This window comes from Phragmites australis, chromosome 5 (genome assembly GCF_958298935.1).
Source record: "Phragmites australis chromosome 5, lpPhrAust1.1, whole genome shotgun sequence".
NCBI classification, from domain to species: Eukaryota; Viridiplantae; Streptophyta; class Magnoliopsida; order Poales; family Poaceae; genus Phragmites; species Phragmites australis.
The window spans coordinates 17,312,909-17,331,057 of NC_084925.1; the positions used below are offsets into that span (position 1 = coordinate 17,312,909).

An 18,149-nucleotide genomic window follows, 5' to 3' on the forward strand; every position below is an offset into this window, starting at 1 on the left:
CACGAAGCAGCAGCGCGGAAGCGAGCAAACAAAGAAACAGTCGCTGGCCCGACGACACTTCAATCACTGCCTGGTCAAGATGCAGGACGCAAGGCAGGAGAGAGAAAGTAAACCAGCGAAGAACTAGTGGATGGATCAATAGTCGGTTAAAATTTAAAATGAGACAATATACATGATCGTATTTAATAAAATAGATAATATATCATTATATTTATAATTTTAGCATCCGTATTTTACACCTTATTTACTGAAAACTGACTTTCGATACATCGTACGTCGAAAAAACACGAGCCCAGCTATATTCAGCACACAAAATGTCAGCACCTTGCCAAAAATCAGGGGTATTCGGCACATGAGGTACCAAATATGGGCTACAGTGCCGTATTCGGTACCTCATATGCCGAATATGACCTATACTAGCTGGTGACACTTTGATGCTGTTATTTTATATAGGGAACCTCATATGCATGTAATATTCGACACCTTATATATCGAATATACCTAATTTTTAACATATAGGGTGTCGAATATGAACTATAAAATCATATTCGACACCTCATTAATCAAATATATCTGATTTTTATATATGAAGTGTTAAATAAAGGCTACAGTGATATATTCGGCATATCGTGTACCGAATATAGTTAGACTCACGTTTTTTAACTTAGTTTTCGATAAACAAGATGCTAAATAAAAATACTAAAATTATAAATACAATAATATATTATATATTTCGATAAATACAATCACATATATGTTATCTAATTTTTTATTTTAACCGAATAGTCTCGACTCTCGAGTCTAAGACTACCTCCAACCATATTCTCTTCATTTCGTTCCCTTCTCGATTTTCTTCCCTGTTCTCATTCTCCTTATTTCCTCTCATCTTTAACAGCTTTTTTTCGAAGAGAATTGTGAAGGGAAAGGAGAGAGAATCTTGTCCTGAAGGGAATGACCTTGAAAATTCCGTCGTAAAGAAAACCATAAAAAGAAACCGTTGAAAACACTGAAGGGTACAGGAATCCTTTCACGACGAAAATCTGACCGCGAGGAAATCCTTTGACCTTGGTCTTACTATCCGAGGCAGTATTAATAGGGGAAGCGAAGGGAGGAGAGGAGGAAAGCAGCTGAAGTCATCCACAACCTCCCGGGCATACGACTTCTTATTTTTTACCTTAAAGCTGCGTTGAAGCCAGAGCGCTTTATAGGTAGAGAGATCAATCGAGAAACTACAGAGAAGACCTGCGGGGAAGAGAATTCAGAGAGGAGAGGAGGGAGAGGAAGAGGGCTAGCACCATGCTGGACCACCTTGTTGGGCTGGTGAAGGTGCGCGTGGTGAGGGGTGTGAACCTGGCCATCCGCGACCTCCGATCCAGCGATCCCTACGTTGTCGTCCGCATCGGCAAGCAGGTTTGCTCCTCCTTCTCTTTCCTTCGTCTTGCCTGCTTGGTTTCGTTTTCTAGATGTAATTCAACTTGCCTATCCGGTATCTGTCCAAGAGATCTGCCGAATTTTATTCTAATTAAGACCCGATCCACTGTAGAGAGTCCGATTAATCTGTCAATTATTTGAATTTTATTTTCCTTTCCTGGAAAGAGGTGTACAGAGTCGCTTTTATTTCAACAAAAGCCGGGTGCCTGGGTTCTAAAAGAGGTGGACAGAAGAGAAATCTTTTAATTTAAAAAAATTATAATCGGCCACTTGGCTTAGCTTTCTCTCGTTTCGTTTTCATATCTGCCCTGGTTCAGGATTTTTTTAGATAATGGGTTGTTCTGGATGTACCTCTTGTGTTGTGTCCCTGTGTAGAATTGCCCTGTTTAGCTGCCTTTCTTTTGATGCTATATTGACAGAGGCGAATTGCGTGCTAATTGCGATTATTTTTTAACATTTCACAGAAGCTGAAGACACGGGTGATAAAGAAGAGTACCAATCCGGAATGGAACGAAGAACTGACCCTCTCTATTGAAGATCCTGTGGTTCCTGTTAGACTGGTATATATGCGCGTCCTTCTCATTTCCCCTTTTCTTTACTATTGTTGTCTGTGTTCATTTTTTTTCTTTGGATTCAACTCTTTTGAATGGTTCCAATATGCAGAAGAGTACCTAATACCTAGGGATGAAAACGGAAACGATATATATCGGTTTTCCGGGGCTCGTTTTCGAAGAGTTCCAACCGTAGTAGCCGGAAATGATATACCGAAAAAATGGAAATGGAAATGTTATTACGTCCCGGAAATGGAAGTGGAAATGATTTTGGGCTCTTCCGATCATTTCCGGGTTTTTCCGTATTTAGCCGGTAATTATCGTATTTTAAACCCGGTAATTACCATTTTCTACCCTCATATCTGAAGGCCCACATCCACAAGCAGCCCAACCTATATAACTCTATGTCAAGTCTAAACTATTATGTGTCTATGTTAAGTCTGAACTAAAAACTATATGTAATATGTCTATCTCGTTGGATGTTAGCATGTTGCGATGTTCTGGTGTCTGGTTGTATACTTCAGTATTTGTGTGTTTGTTTGACCTGTCATAAGTCGAACATGTATGGTATTATTACTTAAGTTAAACATTTGATATTATCCTCATAGTGTGTTTGTGTGTAATCATCGACCAATTGACTTGATCCTATACATGGTGCATGGGCATGATTACGAGTAGCGTTACGCCGGTGTTTATCGTTCTATAATTTCGATTCCCGATCGATACCGGCTTGTTTCCATTCCGACAATATCGTTATCGATGTTCCCGTAATATCGACGCCGTATTCGTTTCCGGCACTATAGTTTTCGATTTCGCTTTCGAGAAAAAATGTGAAAGTGGAAATGGTGAAAGCTTCTTCTGATCGTTTCCGACCGTTTTCATCCCTACTAATACCCGAAAAGACTGATTCACATGCGCGTGGGCGTCTCGCGCTCCCCACAGACGGCCCCACTTTCCATTTTTGGAAAAAAAATCCTAAAAACTTTTTCTCAAAATTTTTTAGCAAACTTTTCTCGTTAACTTGTTCGGAAAACTTGTCCGGACAAATTATCCGGAAATCTTTTACAAAAAAGGAAAGTTGCAGGAGGATTTTTTTTAAAAAAAGTGGAAAGTCGGAGGGGCAGTTTGAAAAGTTGCTGGATCGCTTCCCATCACGCCTGTGGAATAGCATTGCCCCCTAATACCTAAAAAGTAACTAGTTTACTGGAACCCATCATTTATATGGTATTTTGCATAGAATATTGCATTACTGGGCATGTCTTTCTTTGCAGTGTAGCTGTTATTTATAGAATCAATTTATATCATTATTTTGCCATGCTGATTGCCGTGCATTTAATATGCCAGCTCAACCTTCAGTCAAATGCGAGAAACATATCACTCAGAGAGATTTGCTTTGTCTCTTTTTATGGAACCTTACTGAATAAGTGCCATATTTATGGAATTAACTTGTGTCGCTATTCTTACATGTGACTGATCAATTGAATTGATGCACGCTTGTCTATTCCATTCAAATAAATTTCAAATTTAACCACATTTAGGAAAAATTAAGATTCTTAGGTTGAATGTATCAGTTTCCTATTGTTAATTTTAAGCTTCTTAGGTTGAATGTATCAGGTTCCTGAGGCTTCCTATTGTTTAGAGATTTTAAGATTTGAATCTAAAGGGAAAAAATTATAAATATCTGAGGCAAACTTGGATAAGAGGGTTGAAATTTTCTGTAGCAAGGTTATTTTCTATCTTCAAGAAAAAGCATGACTTTATACTACCTCTGTTTAGGACATCGACACGATCTCCTATAAGCACGTTTGATTATTACTTTTGATAACTACCTCTTGATAAAATTAGATGATGTTAAAGTATTTTTTTATGACAAATTCATTACTATCATTTTCATGTGCCAAATCCTAGTAGTTTTGTATATATTAGTGATCAAAGTTTCTAAAGTTTGGCTGCACGCATTCTAGGACGACATCTATTTCAGAATGGAGGTAGTAAAAATAAAATGGACTAGTTAGCACTTTGTAGAAAAAAGAGTACAAGCCCAGAGTTTCAACTATGACAGTTTGAGCATGGAAATGTCACAAGTCATCATTTTTAGCAACTTGAGCTATCAGTGTCAACACAATGGAAGACATTCAAAGATAGTTGAGGTTCCTCACTATTCGGGTACTCATAAAAAAGGATGAACAGCCAAAGTTGTTTCCTGATTTTTGGTTAAACATTGGTGCATTTCAACTTATTGACCACTACTGGAAAGCTTAATATCAGTCAAACAGTAACTGAAGTTAACATCACCATTGCATATTTGCTTCGTCCCTCAATGAAGCTGGTGCACTAATCTTTACTGTCCCCAGTCACACATAGCATCCTTCTTTAATCTATAAGTTTACTTAATGGTTTTATGAAAAGACTTGCTAACTGGCTATTTTCTAGCACAGTTACTACAACATTTATCCTAGGACTACACGCACCATGTGATTTCATTAACCAATTTTTTCGTAATGAGAGAAATTAACACTTATATTCTCAGTTATCATCCGTTGACTAGTGAAAATTCTTTCTCCTCTTCCAGGAAGTGTTTGACAAGGACACGTTCATCGACGATTCAATGGGTAATGCAGAGCTGGACATCCGTGCGCTGGTGGAGGTTGTGAAGATGAAACTTCAGGATGTTGCCGACAACACCGTGGTAAAGAAATTGGTGCCAAACAGACAGAACTACCTAGCCGAGGAGAGCACGATATATATATCTGAGGGGAAGGTGAAGCAAGACCTGGTTGTCAGGCTAAAGAATGTGGAGTGCGGGGAAATAGAGCTCCAGCTTCAATGGGTTGACATCCCTGGTTCTAAGGGTGTATGAGCTCTGCATTGCCCTGCTGTTTCCTGGGGCTCGAACTAAAAGTAAAACAAGTGGAGAATCCAAGCTAAGGATGATTGTGACATAGCAAGTGTCTGTAAAATATCCTAGTATGAGGATCTCCTAGCGTTTTGGCGCAGAAAAAGTTACGATCTCGATGTTTTGATATTATTGTATATTGGATTTTCCTTAGATATATTGAAGCATCTGCTCTGCAATTATGCGTGGTTTGGTGTCGTCCTTGGTGCACAAAAATAATAGGTGGCAGCAGCGGGGCGGGCCACTCTGAACACGTCCATATTGATGCACCTCGCAAATGGAAGAGAAATGCTGTTTACATAATCTTCTTTGGGTTAGTGGGCCGGTGGCCGGTGATTGGAAATCAAAGTGCTGGTCCCGTCTGGCCAATAAATCTGATTTTGATATGGTGGCCAGCGGCACTTGTATGTATTCATCTTGAAATGGTTTTGGTTAAACGGTCAAATTGATGTGGCCTTAAATAGCTAACTCAAATGATGAGGATATCATTTTTTTAAGTTCAACCCACATCACGTGTTGCTGCCACAACACTAGGATTAATCACTCGGCTTGGGCACGTGAACTCAATTATGTGATTCTTTTAAGAAAAGAAGGATCATAAGATAGCAGCAAATGAGAGTGACATCAAAAGAGTGCTGCTCCACCTATCTTTGGGTTGGGCCCATATGATAAAATTTGCATTTTGGTAGTATCATTAAATATGGAAAGGTTGGGAGGAGATTTCCCTACCTTTTATGCTGGCCGAAATCTCATCCCCATCTAGATTTATACCTCTAATTGCACTTCTTCATGCGCCAGGTTTTCTTGTGTTTAGTTTAGCCATTGTGCAAACTTTCTAGTTGTGTCGGATGATCACCTGTCAAGACAGTTATTTGAGAACCCCACCTCTTGTGTCGACAACTTTGAGGTCTTTAATTCTTTTTGTAATTTCAGATTGGCCGTTTCTTATTCTTACTGGTTCTTCGAGTACTTGTAGGAATTGAACCTTGTGTTCAGGTTGATCGTGCTATCCAACAAGATCAATAACCATTTGAAGTTGGTTCTGCGTTTGCTAAGGCACTCACAAACTGTTCGTTTGTAGTCAGATCATGAGAGTCAGTTCCCCCAGATCGATAGTTATCATCTCAACATAAGATCAGGACACCTTGACTATATCAAGTGGTATCAGATTTTCTAGTTCCTCAGCGAGATTTTCTCTACTCTTGTAGTTAGGTTTTTTCTTCCTATAGTCCACATAAAACCACCACAAAACAAAAACAAATCGTTAGATCTGTCTAGCCAAAATCTTTGCTCCTTGCATTTTCGTTCAGTTATTATGCATTGCTGAGTTTGTGTTGCATCATCGTTTCATGTTGCTGGTTGTGCAGCTGCCCTGTATTATTACTCGTTCGGCACCGCAAACCCTCCTTCTTCTCCCCACGCAGCTACCTAGACCTACCATATTCTTGTTACCAAAAAAATCGCCTACCTTTTCCATGTAGCAATCAATTTGTTGTCATTTTTCTGGAAGGGTAGCAATCCGACTACAGACGGAAACCAATCCTGAAATTTTTTTGGTCGCAGTCATTGATCCGTTTGCCAAAGAAGGAAAGTATCCAGGCATTTTTCTTGTGTCCTACACTGCCATATACACCTTCCCTTCATATCAAAAGGAAAATCACGGCAATTTGTTTATTCCTTTTGTGCTGCACCCAAACAAAGGAAGGCAACAAGGGCATTCCACGAAAATAGCAAGGAAATATATAAATTTTATCCGAGTTTTACTTTTTTCAGATAGAGAATATCTTTTAATTAACCTTTTACCCCTCATCTTTCCAAATTTGTTAGTGTGTGACACCTTTCCCTGGACTCGAAATAGGCCATAAAGGAATTTTTGGTTGTTGCTGATTGCAAAAAATGGAGAGCAAAAAAATGAAGTGCACCCAGAACACACCGGATGGTCCTCCTAGGTGTTGCAGGTAATATTGGAGCTTGTTTCAGTTATAAACAAAAACGGGCCCAAAAACGGATCCAGAACAAGTGCTTTCGATGAAAGTTATCACCGAAGCGAAACACGCCTAGAGCTCTCTGTGTAGTAGGTCTTGTTGGAGAATGTTTTGGTTGATTTCGCTCTGCAGATATCTTTCGTGAAAATGGGTCCTGATCATGAGGATTTGCCCAAAGTTATCGCCGGAACGAAGTATGCCAAAACACATTGGATGGTCTTCCTATGTGTCGTAGATCATCTTGGAGCTCATTTTGGTTTATTTTGCTCCACTCATAACTTTCGTGAAAACGGTACAGAAAAGGGGTCCCGAACGGGAGTTCATGACAAAATTTATCACTGGAGTGACACGCACATAGAACGCACCGAATGGTCCTCCTAGGTGCCGTAGGTCGCCTCGGAGCTTGTTTCGGTTGGTTTCACTATAGTGATAACTTTCGTGGAAACGGACCAAAAAACAGGTGTTTTGATGAAAATTATCATCGGACGCTCCCAGAACGCACCAGATGGTTCTTCTAGGTGTCGTAGGTTATGTTGGAACTCTTTTAAGCTAATTTTGTTGCGGCAATATTTTTTGTGAAAATGAGCCCAAACACTGGCCCACAACAGGTCTTTTTGTCAAAAGTTAAGACCTTATCAAAGCGCACCCAGAACGCACCGGATGATCTTTCTAGGTGTCGTAGGTAATGTTGAAGCTTGTTTCGATTGATTTCGCTCCAGTTTTGTGAAAACAGGTCTAGAACAGGTGTTTTTGACAAAAGTTATCACCGGATTGAAACACACCTAAAATGCTCTCACAGGTGTAGTAGGTCATGTTGGAGCATGTTTCGGTTGATTTGACTCTACAGATATCTTTCGTGAAAACGGGTCCTAAACATGAGAATTTGCCAAAAGTTATCACTGGATTGAATTATGCCTAGAATGCACTGGATGGTCCTCCTATGAGCCGTACATCATTGCGGAGCTTGTTTCAGTTTATTTTGCTTCACTGGTTACTTTCGTGAAAATGCTACCGAAAGCAGGCCCCGAACGGGAATTTATGACGAAAGTTATCACTGAAGCAAAATGCACCCAGGACGCATCAGATGGTTCTCCTAGGTGACCTAGGTCATGTTGGAGATAGTTTTGGTTGATTTTGCCGCGACAATAACATTTGTGAAAATGGGCCCAAATACGAGCCTAGAACGGGTCTTTTTGTCGAAAGTTAACACCTTATCGAAACACACCAAGAACACACCAGATAGTACTTGTAGATGCCGTAGGTAATGTTGGAGCTTGTTTGGCTGATTTCACTCCGGTGATAACTTTCATGGAAACAGGCCCGAAAACAGGTGCAAGATAGGTGTTTTTGATGAAAGTTATCACCAGAACAAAATGTTCCTATAACACTCTCGTAGGTGTAGTAGGTCCTACCGGAGCAAGTTTTGGTTGATTTAGCTCTGCAGATATCTTTCGTGAAAATGGATCTCAAACATGAGGATTTGCCCAAAGTTATCACCGGAACGAAGTACGCCTAAAACGCACCGGAGTGTCCTATGTGCCGTAGATCACCTTGGAGATTGTTTTGGTTTATTTCTCTCCACTGATAACTTTCGTGAAAAAGGTACCAAAAATGGGTCCCAAATGGGAGTTTATGACGAGAGTTATCACTGGAGCGAAACGTACCTAGGACGCACCCGGATGTTCCTCCAAGGTAGTGTAGGTCATTTTTGAGCAAGTTTCGCTACAGTGATTATTTTCGTGAAAATGGACCCAAAAACGGGTGGTTTTGATGAAAGTAGACCCTAGAGCAAAACACTCAGAGAACATATCGGATGATTTTGCTAGGTGTCGTAGGTCATATTGGAGCTTGTTTCCAGTGATTTCTTTACAGCGATACTTTTGTGAAAATGAGCCCCAAAACAGGGCTAGAACAAGTCTTTTTGTCAAAAGATAACACCTTATCGAAACACACCCAAAACGCACCAGATGATCCTCCTTGGAGCTGTAGGTAATGCTGGAGCTTGTTTCAGTTAATTTTACTCCGGTGATAACTTTCATGACAACGGGCCCGAAAATAAGTCTAGAATAAGTGTTTTTGACGAAAGTTATCACCGGAGTTAAACGCGCCTAGAACGCTCTCGTTGGTGTAGTAGGTCATGTTGGAGCATGTTTTAGTTGATTTCGCTCCACAAACAATTCCTCTTTCTTGGCCTTTCTCCTTCTAGGACTTGGATATCCTGGGACTATTCCCAAAGGCTCAAGATAGTTACAAGTTCCTATTTGTGGCTATCGACACGTTCACCAAGTGGATAGAGGCTGAACCCGTAGGAAAAATAACCGCAGAAGCGGCAAGAAGTTCATGAGGAGCATAATTACTCGATTCGACATTCCACATCGGATAATTATGGATAATGATAGCCAGTTCAGAAGCGGGACCTTTATTATGTTCTGTGAAGAATTTGGTATCAAAATTTGTTTCGCCTCAGTAGCTCACTCACAGAGTAACGGTCAAATTGAGCGTGCTAATGGAATATTCGTATAGGGCATCAAAACTCGGGTCTTCAATAGGCTAAAAGCCTACTCGAAACCCTGGTTAAAGAACTTCCCTCAGTACTATGGGCCGTTCGTACTTCGACCAATAGAGCCACTGGTGAAACTTCGTTCTTCTTGGTTTATGGAGTGGAAGCAATGCTCTCGACTGAGTTGAAGTTCGGATCACGTCGAGTGAACAGTTACTCTGAAGAAGGGTAGGAGCAATTACGAGCGGACGAAATAAATTTACTCGAGGAGTACCGAGATTGAGCATCTATTCGAGTAGCTAAGTATCAGCAGGCATTGCGTGGATATCAAAGTCAGAGAATTTAGCCTAGAAAACTCGCTGCTGGGGACCTCTTCCTATGAAAGGTACATAAACAGGCCCATCGCCATAAGTTATTGCCTAAGTGGGAAGGACCTTACATAGTAGTCGAAGTCACTCGACCTGGATCAGTTTGGCTATCTACTCCGAACAGCGAGATACTCGAGCACTCGTGGAACATCGACCAACTCCGAAAGTTTTATTCATAGAAAAGATAAGTTATAGGTAAGTCGATTACATTCGATTCGGTTACCTATTTAATTACATACATAATCTTTCCCTTTCCCTCTAATCCATGTGTCTAGTGCAAAATTATCAGAAAGGATCCACCTAGCTCTGGCAAATAGTGAAGATCCACCACCTCTGAAAATTTGGAAGCGTATGGACCCTCATTCGCCCTTGAACAAGTTGAGGAACCTTTTATACTCCTCTCTGGGCCGCTGACCAGCATGATGGCCAGGAAAAGTGACCGAGGCGAAGGCCCTGCTAGAGCTACTGACCGGCGCCGGTGATGCCGAGTGGTCTTCTGCCTAGCGCGAAGGTGATCTGGCGGTTGTCGATAGGAAGCGACCGTCCTCCTTCACTGGCGAGGACTCGAGAGCTCCACCACCGAAGACCACAATGGCGGCTTGGTCGATGATCCGGTCGAGATCACCACCATCCTCATTCCTCTCCGGTGCAGAGCACTGTGTTGAAGCATGGGTCTTGATGTAACGGTGAACTCGTTGAGTGAGGGGACAATGACGATCTATGGTGGATGCTTCTTCCCTCTCCTCCTGAGGTTCGCTACTTGAGTCCTCGTCATCGAAGGACGTGATGATGATGACATCAGGAAGTACTATGGCGAGAGGCCTAGTAAAGAGGACTTCTTGGATTGGTTCAAGAGACGGAGATGGAGTGGAGGCCATGGATTCAAGCTCTACAAGTCCTAAGAGGCAATGGGTAAAGGAAACAGAGGAGACGACAGACAAGCGGCTTCGAGTCCCCTCTATTTATAGCGGGGGAAACGGGTCATACTGTGTAAACGTAACTGTCAAGATCTGAAATGATGGTGTCGCCTCGGGCGCGTAGAGCATTCGGTGGAAGTCATGATGGCGTTATGGCTTGTCTCGTCTCTGTAAAGAGGGATGGGCGGCCATTATGACGTGTCAGATCAATATTACGGTGAAAACAAGTAGAAATGGGAGTGGGATCTTTTAATGCCCACCTACCCAGTCGTTCGAGTTCACTCAATAATCATATCGCAATTAAAACCATAACGCTCGTGGGCTTGCATTCTCGAGTATTCAGTTGAGAACGAGCTTTACTCTTTGACCGACTCCGTTATCGAGTACACGGTTAAGAACAAGCTTTACTCTTTGACTAACTCAGTCATCGAGTACATGGTCGAGAACGAGTTTTACTCTTCGTCTGACTCCGTTATCGAGTACATAGTTGAGAGCTATAACACTACTCTCCGATCAATAGTTCAGGTATGCCCTTTTCTTCTCTCTGATTGAGTAATTTCTTCCTTGACCATAGAGTCGGGGGCTACATCGTAATACCATATTTCTTTAATATATTTTTTGCAAAATTTTATCTATCTCTGCGTTGATCACGTTAAATAGAACCAATGGAGGCATGTGTTGGGTCGATGACGGACAACTATGCCTCAGGAGGCATAACAGCACAGTGATTGTTGGACATCTCACGTCTAACGCCCAAAAGGGTTTTGAAGTTCTAGTCTGCCTTGCATGTGCTCTCTACCGAGTTCATGTTTGTATGCTGATCAAATGCACAAATTGATAAAAATTCACAAAAAAATTCGATATGTGTTTTCTTTGTTTAGCTCTATATTAGTGTTTTCCTCACTATTACGGTGTTCTTGAGTACTCGAGGGCCACACATTTAATGTCTTATTCAATTAGATTTCAGGTGTTGACATATGCGTAATCATACGGTCTTGAGAACGATGACAAAATACCAGTTATTGCATCTACTTATACTAATCATATGTCATCAACAAGGAAATAGATGACAAAAGCATAATAGATTGACAAAGTGTAGGCTTGTTGCATGCATTCTCATATCATAAATATGTTTTACAAATGCCAAAACAGGATGGACCATCAGTCCGAGGGACTCGCCTCACTATCGTCACTAGGCAAACTAAGCCTCAATGACTCGACAAAAGCTAGAACTATCGGTTGGACGCTTTCTACGAGCTTTGCGGCCTCCTCGCTAGTGCAATTAAACCCGACTGTCACTAATGAGGTATCGAGCGTGGGGTTATAGCTCTTGAGAATACCTATCAATGTGGTGGTGCTTGCAGAGGCTGCTTAGGGCATAAGGTCAAGGGTCTGCTCCTTCATCTCTTGAAGAGCCAGGACAGCAGCATCCCTCTGAGCGATGGCAGCATCCCTTTTAGACATCATCACTGTTTTTTTTCAGCTTGAGCGGTGTTCACTTGATTCCTGAGTCCCTCCTGATACTTGACATCGACGTCAACCTTCTTCATTGCGTTAGCAAGAAGTTTTTTCTTGTTGCTACAGGAGGACTCAAAACCTGAAAAAGGTAAACCAAATAATAATTCTTTGTTAGTCACCTAATAATCGAATCACGCACTTGTGATCAGGGAGCGATCAGGGACCAACTTACGTTCAATTTTCTCCCTCTTGGCTTTGAGCTTCTTGTGGTGGTTGGCCTCAACGGCAGCTACCTGAGCGCTTGTAACTTGAAGAAGAGTATTTTTCGCCGCCCACGGATCATCGGTCGGGATTGATATTGAAGTTTCATTTCCACTGAGCTATAGGTCTTCTTCGGGCGTGCTTAAGGCAGGATCTCTAATTGGAGCCGAGGCCGAGTCAACCAGGGAAGTTAGCCCCGGATGACTGGTCGAGACATTGGCAACTTTGGTTTGCACCTCTCTCAATAGTCTGCAATCAACAGAATAAGAGAAGAGAAAAAGAAAGGACTGCCAATTGATCAGTCGAGATCAGGAGTTACACATGGACCTCTTTGAAATCGGAAAGTGCGAAATGATGCTTGAATTTAGCCTTTTTGTGGTCACCTTCTTTGTTCTTTGTCCGGTAGGAGGAGCAGGTGGAGGAGTTACACATGGACCAGGCAAAGCCAAGGTATCAGTAGCCTACAATGAACCAGATAATAAGAATTCATTATGGAGTGAAAGTATGACCAACTAAAGAGCGATAATTCAACTGAAATTACCTCTCTAGTCGAGTCATCAGGCGTGACGGCCCCTCGAGTTGGTGATTGCGAGGACACGCTAGACGTCCCTAAAAAAGCCATGCACGCAAACTCAACATTAGTAGAATGACCGAAAGAAAATCGATAACTCGAGAAGAGTTATCTTTTCGGCTGTGTCATTGAGAGTGGCGGTTGCTCGAGGAGGCAATTGGGTTGGTACGCTCACTGTTCCTTAACGAAAGGCCACTCATTCAAACCGAATGCATTCAAGTATCCACTTGATAATTTGAAAGAAAATAAGAAGATAATAAGAACTTTAATCAACATACCCAAAGGCTCCTTCGCTTGCGCTTGAGAGGGCTCGGATCCGGCAATAGGTGAGAAGATGGGGACGATCTCCTCGATCGAAGAGACCCTTTGTCCTCCTCATTGGTTGATCCTTTCCCCTTGTCGATGGCGTCGGCGGAAGAAGCGCCATCAAGATCAAAGACCTCGCTTGAAAGGATATGTTCTAGATGGAAAAATGGAGCCTGCAGTCACACATACAAGTCAGATCAAATAGACAATAACAAGTCTTACTGTTCCATTAAGAAAATCATTACGTCCAGTCAAGGATTCGCTAAGGAGTAAGGCGGAATGCCACACTCTGGTGTGCCGAAAGAAAAAAGCTTGTTCAACCAGGCAGTGACATCTTGTGAAGGCAGGGCTAAAAAAGAGAAGAAATGTTTGCTCGACGAAACTCAAAGATCATAGCCAAACGAAAAGGGCAAAGTGCTAACTAAACCTTACATCCGGCCGCATCCCTGGAAGCATCCTCATCCCCACGGTACTCTCAAGCCAGGCACGTTCGCGCCTTCAAGGGACTCAATCTTTTACGAATAAAGTCTTTGATCACATGCCACCTAGTAAGGACAAATTGCCTCAGCATGCCAATCCTATTAGCGAAGTAAGTGGTGTGGATGGACTCTCGATGCTCTTGTGTCCAAGAAAGATTTTGGATGGGAAAACGACCTCTATACGCTAAAGGAAAACTGATCGGGTCAGGATTGGAGATGTAAAACAAAAGTTTCTTCTAATCCTTCGCCCAAGAGGAAGTTATGGGAACCAAGATATAGGAGTTTTTCACCCCACTCCTCAACTAAAAACCACATCCCCCGATACATTTATTTTCAGTAATCCTCTTCAGTTTATAAAAATACTGAAAAAGATTCAAACTTGGCTCGATGCCAAGGAAAGATTCACAAAAATGGACAAAAATACTTAACATGGTGACCGAATTGGGGTTCAGGTGATGCAGTTCAATCTGGTATCAATTGAGCACATTGAGAAGAAACTTGGAAGGAGGGATGTTAAAACCATAATGGAAGAAAGACTCAAAAACTATGTTTGTGCTCAATCTTGAAGGAAGGGAATCTCTCACCGGATGTCGTCCTCCATTCGACTAGGTTGTGCGGTGGCACCACTCCTTCCGCTTCGAGTTCTGCCAGCCGAGGTTCTTGCATAGCTAAGGGCGTCCAGGCCTCAATCATGAACCTCACCTCATCATACTGATCGGGCGAGGCACCAACGGCCGCTGCGTCCGACCGCTTCTCCGGCGAGGAGGAAGTCGAAATCATTGAGGAAGAGCTAGGATCCATGGATCTATACTTCTTTCTGGCGGTGGTGCGTGCTGGGGCGGAGAAAGTTGAGAGGCTTGTGCAGGAAGACTGGTGGCAATGACGAGGAATGGCTGCTGCAAGTCCGGGCCTTATGGGTAAATAACCAAAAAGTTACCGCCTCTTCAACCACTCCCACCTTTATAACGCTTCGACCGGCGCGGAAAAAGGAACAATGATGACGTGCGAATCTTTGCACACCCTTTTGCCTGCATTAAATGCGCATATACTTGCTGTTTCGAATTTCGAAAGGTTTTTAACTCTACTCAGAGTCAGGTGTTGATCAGTTGAGTTCTTTAAATCTTTTTCTTCAAGTGTCGGGTGCGGTTAGCCACGAGGCGCTCGACCCGACTGAGCATCCACTCGATACTCGAGAAAGGATCCGTCCATACTCAATTCTTTCGACTATGAGCTTGATCCACTTTACTTGACCAAGCTTAAACTTAGCAGTATTTGAGTGGGTGCTTATGGAAACCTCTCCTCTGGAGTATAGTTAGGGGGCTATTGTCGAATATCTAACTATGGGGTATATGCGCATAAGGAGTACATCATATACAGATAGGGTATATAAGACGCAAATTCGGTAATTTCAGATATCATGGAACCGAATTAGCGTTACTTGATACACCCGGAATTAAGGAAGTACATATCAAGAAGGTTTAGATTGATTACCCAAACCGACATAGCTTGTATTCAAAATAGATCTATCTACTTGGATGTCAAGAAAGATAACTCCCTATCGACTACGGCTGAATAGGAGTCGGTACTTCATCCCTATATAAGGCAGAAAGGCTGGGGGAGGACACGAACAACGAACAAGAAAACAACATGAAAGACACAATGAAACACGCGAGAGAACAAGAGAGAGAGGCAAGCATCAACAGAGGAGTTACTTGACAACTTTAGCCCTAAGATAGATTAAATCGAATCAATTCCTTGTAATAGTCTTAGCCACCTTGCTTGTACTCGAGATCATCAATACACGACAGCAACACCCCTACAAGACATAGGGTATTACTCCAATCGGAGGCCTGAACCTGTATACATCGTTTGTCTCGCCTCGCAATTAATCCCTATACTCCGAAGGTACCCAGTCAATTTACGGACATATTGTTGGGAACTAATATTTGATAATGGGCCCGAAAATGAGCCTAGAACGGCTCTTTTTGTCAAAAGTTAACACATTATCGAAACGCACCCAGAACGTAGCGGATGGTCCTTCAAGGTGTTGTAGGTAATGTTGGTGCTTGTTTTGGCTGATTTCGCTCCGGTGATAACTTTTGTGAAAACAGGCCCGAAAACAGGTCCAGGATGGGTGTTTTTGTTGAAAGTTATCACTGGAGCAAAACACACCTAGAACACTCTCGCGCGGTGTAGTAGGTCATGTTGGAGCATGTTTCATTTGATTTCGCTCTGCGTGAAAATGAGTCCTGAACATGAGTATTTGCCCAAAGTTATCAGCGGAACAAGGTACGCTCAGAACGCACCGGATGGTCCTCCTATATGTTGTGGTCATGTTGGAGCTTGTTTCAGCTGATTTCGCTCCACCGATAACTTTCGTCAAAACGGTATCGAAAATGGGTCTTGAACGATAGTTTATGATGAATGTTATCAGTGGAGCGAAACACGCCCAGGATGCGTCGGATGGTCCTCTTATGTGTTGTAGGCCATTTTGGAGCTTGGTTCGGTTGGTTTCGCGATGGTGCTAAGTTTCATGAAAACGAACCCGAAATGGGTTTTTTGACGAAAGTTATCACCAAATGGAAATAGGCCCATAACACACTGTATAGTTCCCCTAGATGTCATAGGTAATATTGGAGCTTATTTTAGTAGATTTCGCTTTGGTGATAGCTATGGTGAAAACTTACCCAAAATCGAGTGTTTTGACGAAAGTTATCACTATAGCAAAACGCACCGGATGGTCCCCTAGGTGTTGTAGGTTATGTTGGAGCTTTTTCGGTTGATTTCGCTCTGGTGGTAACTTTCGTAAAAATGGGACCAAAAATGGGACTAAGAATATGTCCCAAATGGGTATTTCTTTTGAAAGTTATCACTAAAAGGAATGCACCCAGAATGAACCGGTTAGTCTTTCTATATATTCTAGGTCATGTTAGAGCTTGTTTCAATTGAAATAGCTCTGGTGATAACTTTTGTGAAAACGGGCACAAAAATAGGTCCATAATAGGTGTTTTGACGAAAGTTATCATCGGAGCAAAATGTGCCTAGAACGCTCTCACAAGTGTAGTTGGTCATGTTGCCGCATGTTTCAGCTGATTTCACTCTGCAGATACCTTTCATGAAAATGGGTCGTGAACATGATGATTTGATCAAAGTTATCACCGGAGCGCAGTATGCCCGGAACGCACCAGATGTTACTTCTATGTGACGTAGATCATCTTGGAGCTTGTTTCGGTTTATTGCCTCCATTGATAACTTTTGTGAAAATGGTACCGAAAATGGGCCCAGAACGATTGTTTTGGACAAAAGTTATCATCAGAGTAAAACGCTCACAGAGCGCACAAGATGGTTCTCCTAGCTGTCGTAGGTCATGTTGGAGATTGTTTCGATTGATTTCGCTCTATTACACCTTTCATGAACACGGGATCGAAAATGGGATTGAGAACGTGTCCCAAACTGGTGATTCTAATGAAAGTTACCACCATAGGGAAACATGCCCAGAACACACCAGACCGTTCTCCTAGATGCCATAGGTCATGTCAGAGCTTATTTCAGTTGATTTTGTTGCGGTGATAATTTCTGTGAAAATGGGCCCAAAAATGGGTCCAGAACGGGTCTTTTCGTCAAAAGTCAACACCTGAGTGAAACGTACCCAGAACGCACCAGATGACCACAGCGAGATGCACCCAACACGCACTGAATGATCCTCCTTGATGCCGTAGGTCATGTCGGAACTTGTTTCTCTTGATTTCGCTATGTAGATAACTTTCATGTAAATGAGCCTAAAAATGGGATTGAGAACGGGTCTCAAATGGGTGTTTTTGACAAAAGTTATCACTGGAGCAAAACACATCCAGAAATGCATCGGATGGTCGTCCCAGGTTTCCTTATGAGGATATCACCTAATTCTTGTGATTTACATGTGATAAGGAACTATGGAGAATAGGGAACAAGGAACATGTTCACCCAAGATTCACATGCCTGTTTAGGCCCAATGTAAACAAGAGTTTCAGTTGAACATGTTCTGGATTCAGATTCGGACTGCACAAACAATGTTTGATTCAAATGGCTATAATTTATTCATACGGGTCCGGTTCATTTTGGATGTTGTTGGGCTTCATGGAAAAATTATTAAGTCTATATTTTAATGGATCCAACCTCACTTCTAAATTTTATTCGCTCTAGTCGCAACTACCAAAATAGTATGCGTTTGATTTTAGAAACGGTGCTGCGCCACCTCAACTTGGGTCCTGAGGCCTTGTATCAAATCGAGTCCATTAGGGATGCATCCTAGGGTTTGAGTTCGACCCCAACACCCTCCCAATCACCTCTACATCTTTAAATACGTCTTGTAGCCATCATGAATAGATAGGGTTTTGTTTAGATTGAATTTAATCATCGCTACTTTGTTTGTAAACACGTGTGTCAG

General features: G+C 42.1%; 1 protein-coding gene across 1 annotated transcript; it reads left to right on the forward strand.

Moving 5' to 3' along the window:
* Nucleotides 1-1,104: 1,104 nt before the first annotated feature.
* On the forward strand, nt 1,105-5,060 carry LOC133918859 (GTPase activating protein 1). Its single transcript, XM_062362945.1, has 3 exons — nt 1,105-1,410; nt 1,896-1,991; nt 4,555-5,060. The coding sequence occupies exons 1-3, from the start codon at nt 1,297-1,299 to the stop codon at nt 4,840-4,842; spliced, it is 498 nt and encodes a 165-aa protein (XP_062218929.1). The 5' UTR covers nt 1,105-1,296; the 3' UTR covers nt 4,843-5,060.
* The last annotated feature ends 13,089 nt before the right edge of the window (nt 5,061-18,149 follow it).

Coding starts and splice junctions, on each gene's coding strand:
- LOC133918859 (XM_062362945.1), top strand. CDS start 1,297: ATGCTGGACCACCTTGTTGGGCTGGTGAAGGTGCGCGTGGTGAGGGGT. Junction 1,411..1,895: donor TCGTCCGCATCGGCAAGCAG/GTTTGCTCCTCC, acceptor AACATTTCACAG/AAGCTGAAGACACGGGTGAT. Junction 1,992..4,554: donor CTGTGGTTCCTGTTAGACTG/GTATATATGCGC, acceptor CTCCTCTTCCAG/GAAGTGTTTGACAAGGACAC.